General features: G+C 41.7%; 1 protein-coding gene across 1 annotated transcript; it reads left to right on the top strand.

The window, feature by feature from the left end:
- The first annotated feature begins 3,635 nt into the window (after positions 1-3,635).
- Positions 3,636-4,073, top strand: LOC120088979 (mediator of RNA polymerase II transcription subunit 2-like). Its single transcript, XM_039046417.1, has one exon. The coding sequence runs from the start codon at positions 3,636-3,638 to the stop codon at positions 4,071-4,073; it is 438 nt and encodes a 145-aa protein (XP_038902345.1).
- Positions 4,074-4,280: the final 207 nt, after the last annotated feature.

The following is a 4,280-nucleotide window of genomic DNA, read 5'->3' as shown; positions in this document are numbered from 1 at the left end:
TGAGGCTAATCCCAAGAAGTTGGAACCACGGTCAAGGTTATGCCTCTTTGTAGACTACACTAAAGGTACACGAAGGGGTTATTTTTATAATCCGATGGAAAATACGGTATTTGTTTCAACAAATACTACTTTCCTGGAGCAGGATCATATAAGGGAGCACAGTCCACAAAGCAAAGTCGTGTTACGTGAGCTTTTCGATGAAACTATTGAAACTTCAACAAGAGTTGTTGAAAAGCCTGCTACATCAACAAGAGTTGTTGATGAGAGTTCATCCAGTAGGTCGGTTCCACCTCAAGAGTTGAGGAACCTTAACATATTGGGAGGGTTGCGAACCCACCCGTTCTCTATCTGGGTTTCACGGAAATCTTTGTTATAGTAGTAGATGGCAACGTTGAGGATCCATTGTCTTATAAGAAGGCAATAGAGGATGTTGACCGGAATGAATGGGTCAAGGCCATGGATCTCGAGATAGAGTCGATATCCTTCAACTCTGTATGGGATCCTATAGATCAGCCTGATGGGGTTCGCCCTATCGATTGTAAATGGATCTACAAGCGCAAACGGGGTGCTGATTGAAAGGTACAGACCTTCAAGGCTCGACTTATGGCAAAGGGTTATACCCCGGTATATGGAGTCGACTATGAGGAGACTTTCTCACCTATTGCCATGTTAAAGTCAATCCGCATCCTCTTGTCCATTGCAGCTTATTATGATTATGAGATATGGAAAATGGACGTCAAGACGACCTTTCTGAATGGCAATCTTGAGGAGACCATTTATATGATGCAGCCCGAAGTATTCAAGACGTTGACACTCTTCTGTATTTGTTTCTATCTCTTTATTATCACTTGTACTCATCTTCTTAATCTCTATCATTCACACCATGTATCAGACGTTTAATCTTAGTATTGAATGTTATGATCATTTCCATTATCATTTCTCTGTCTATTTCCGTTCACCCATAATCCATTTTCTCCATGATGTTTTCTTAATCCCATGGGTAATTAGCAAGAATTAAACAAGTAAATTAATTGGGTTAAGGAAATAATTAAGTTTAGTCAAGGCATGCTAGACGACATCTTCACCTGTGAGAGCAGAAGTGAAATGCCATTCCGCCTATCGAGAGAGGGTTGGAAGAATGTGTTAACTAAAGCAAAAAGTACTTCTAGAGATGGAAGCAACCTTGCATTCACCACATTCATCCCTTTTTCACCATAGAGATATGGGAACGCGGCCGATCACCTAGAGGTGTACGCCAAGGGAAAGCGGNATGGAAACAACCTTGCGTTCATCACATTCATCCCTTTTTCACCATAGAGATATGGGAACGCGGCCGATCACCTAGAGGTGTACGCCAAGGGAAAGCGGAACCTTAGTTACATCTTTAACGCAATTAACAAACTTACGACGTTTGTACTAATTATTCTTTCCCCTTTCTGATTCATCCATAAAGACTTGCCATCGCATACCACGATCCTTTGTATAAACTTCACAGTCAGTCTCGAACTCAGTATCATGTATATCATGTATCTTGCATCACATTAGCTTAGGTTTATTTTCATCGCAATTTATTTTATTAACGCAACTTTAGTTTATCTGCAGAATTTTACTTTACCGCAATTTACTTTTCTGTATAAACACACAATCTTTATTAATTGTAAAAACCGGTCGCATATATCACACATGTAACACATTAACGACAATAATCCCTGTGTTCGACCTCGGATTATTCTGAGAAACTTGCGTTGGAATTATACTTTGTTTCAGCGAAAGGAAACTTGTGACAACGCATACTACAAGCATTTCATTAATAATGCATACATTTAGAAGTAGTATCGCATAAAGTGTAAATAAGCATAACACAACATTCACACTCCATCTCCATCTTTCCAAGTCATCAAGTTTATGGCAACATGAGCTTGTATGATTCATATTCATCATTGTCCATATCCATATATGCTTAGAGAATCAATTTACGAGTCTACAAGTTTATGGCGTCATTGCCGGGGACTGGTAACGGTTAGTGTTGAGTACGTTTGTGATATTTTGTAGGACAGATCTCTTTATACTGGTTGTTTATCGTGGAGAGCAATCTGACGGCTTATGAGTACTGGAGTGATCCAGAAATTCTAAGCTGACCCAGAGATCAGGTGTATTTTTCACGTAGGAGCACATCAGAACCAGATTAAGCGCCAGAATTTCAAGACCTACGGTTGCGGAGAATGCAAGGTTTGAGAAATGTGCAATGCATTCTCCATACCTGTTGTGGTTCCCGAAGGAAGTAGATCATATCTCTCCCTGTATACTTTGCGGGATGAGACCCGGAGGAGAACAATGTCTGTGAAGACATTGGACAGGCAAGCTCGATCGCCTGCGGAGGTGTGGATTGCGTTCCTCATGGAAAATTGTCTTCCAGTCCATATCTCAATTCTATGTTTACATGCTTTCTTAATTATCGTCTTTATTGCTTCATGAATTTTGTTATTTATGACTTCCTTAAACTTGCTTTCAATGCTTTATGAATTTATTTCTCATTTATTTCTCTTGCGTTTATTTACGTGCTCTCTTTAATTTCTTTTCTGTCATAAATGTGTTATTCTTAAAACTTGGTGAATGATTGTTTAATAAGAAGAGAATTAATACCGCAAGGTCCTTGTGACTTGCATTGATAAAAAAAAAAAGAAAATAATAATAAAAATAATAAAACAATCAACATCATTATGCATTGCGATGATGGGTGCATCTTGTACCAACAAGATACACTTTGCGTTCATCCAACTCAAAGGCACTGCGCTGAGGGGTGTGTTGCGCTTGTATGTGTTCTTTGCTCGTCCTTAGCAAAAATGCATTATGTTGAGGTAGTGTTGTGCTGGTAGAAATACCGTGCGCTCGTCCTCCACAATTGTGTTGAGTTAAGGGGTGTGTTGCGGGGATACATGCGTTATTGCTCGCCTCTGCAAAAATGCATTTGCGTTGATGAATTCATTGTGTTGATTCTTAACCTTGTGCCCATCTGAATAAAATAACAAAGAAAATTCTTTTTGCAAATTGAGAAGTCTAATCTCTTCAGCTTCCAAGGACATGATGAATCTGCAGACGAAAGGATGTATGACTCTGTAAATTCATAAATGTGAGGCGCGTGGTGGCAGGCTTTTTGAGTACCTCGAGGCCTGCCACCACAGAATTCGCATTGGACCCATCAAGGCCCAACCTATAAATTCTATCTTCTCCGTCTTAGGTCATTTACTTGCTTCATTTTGCAAACAGAAACCCTAGAGCCTTTGCATACCAAACTTTCTTCCTTCCCAAAACCCTAAAAGAATTTCCCAGTGTTTTTACTCCGGCAGCCATGGCAGACCAGTCTCCCAAACATCTTCTTCACCCTCATCACCCTCGAAAGCCCAACTCACTACACGAGAGGTGACATTCCTCGCGACACAAGCCATCGTCTTGCGCCTAGTCATAAACCATCCCTCGAGTCGTCGAAAAACCTCGGTGAAAGCCTGTAGCAGCCATACCACTCTAGTTCAAAAAAGGGCAGAGCTCAAGAGAGTACCTAACTCCCAACATTTTCCTCTGAAAGTGAAAAGAAAAGAAGGGACGATAAGGAAGTGTTTAAGAGTATACTCAGCAACATGGAGAAAGAAAGAGGACTGCTCGAAGCTGGGGTTGTGAACCAGCCACTGCCTTTAGAGAACGGAGAGGAGGAAACATCAAGGAGAAGCGCTCTGACAATCTTGGATCCTAAGGAAACTGCTAACGCAGAGTCCTATGAGAGACCCATCAGGGTCGCTTTGGAGGAAGTGGTGACGGAGAAGCAGCCTGAAGTGGCTGAAGAGAAGAAGAAGAAGAAGAAGATCAAAGAGAAGAAGGCTGAAGGAGATGAGGAAGCCCATTTAATCAAGAAGAAGGAAAGGAGGACAGATGAGAAGAAGGAACACAGACGGGAGGAGAGGCGCTTGAAGAAAGAGGAAGAGAGGAGAAAGAGGGCTGAGAGCCCAGAACTGGACGAAGAATCCACCTCCGTAAGGGGGGATAAGAGGGAGTCAGCGCAACTGAGAGAATCAGTGTAATTGGAGGAGGAAACAACGCAAGTAAGATTGGTTGCGACTGAGGATGGGGAAGATGCACACATCACCTTCTTGACGTGGCGTCGCAAGGAGAATGCACCGCAAGGGTCAACAGTTGACCCACCAATTTTGATAGACGCGTTAGAAGAGCACAAGAGGAGAAGAAAAATGGAGGAAGAAAAGAAAGAGAAAATGTTGCGAGCACAGCTA

This window comes from Benincasa hispida, chromosome 10 (genome assembly GCF_009727055.1).
Source record: "Benincasa hispida cultivar B227 chromosome 10, ASM972705v1, whole genome shotgun sequence".
Classification (NCBI taxonomy): domain Eukaryota; kingdom Viridiplantae; phylum Streptophyta; class Magnoliopsida; order Cucurbitales; family Cucurbitaceae; genus Benincasa; species Benincasa hispida.
This window is presented reverse-complemented; position numbering and strand designations above follow the sequence as displayed.

Coding starts and splice junctions, on each gene's coding strand:
- LOC120088979 (XM_039046417.1), top strand. CDS start 3,636: ATGGAGAAAGAAAGAGGACTGCTCGAAGCTGGGGTTGTGAACCAGCCA.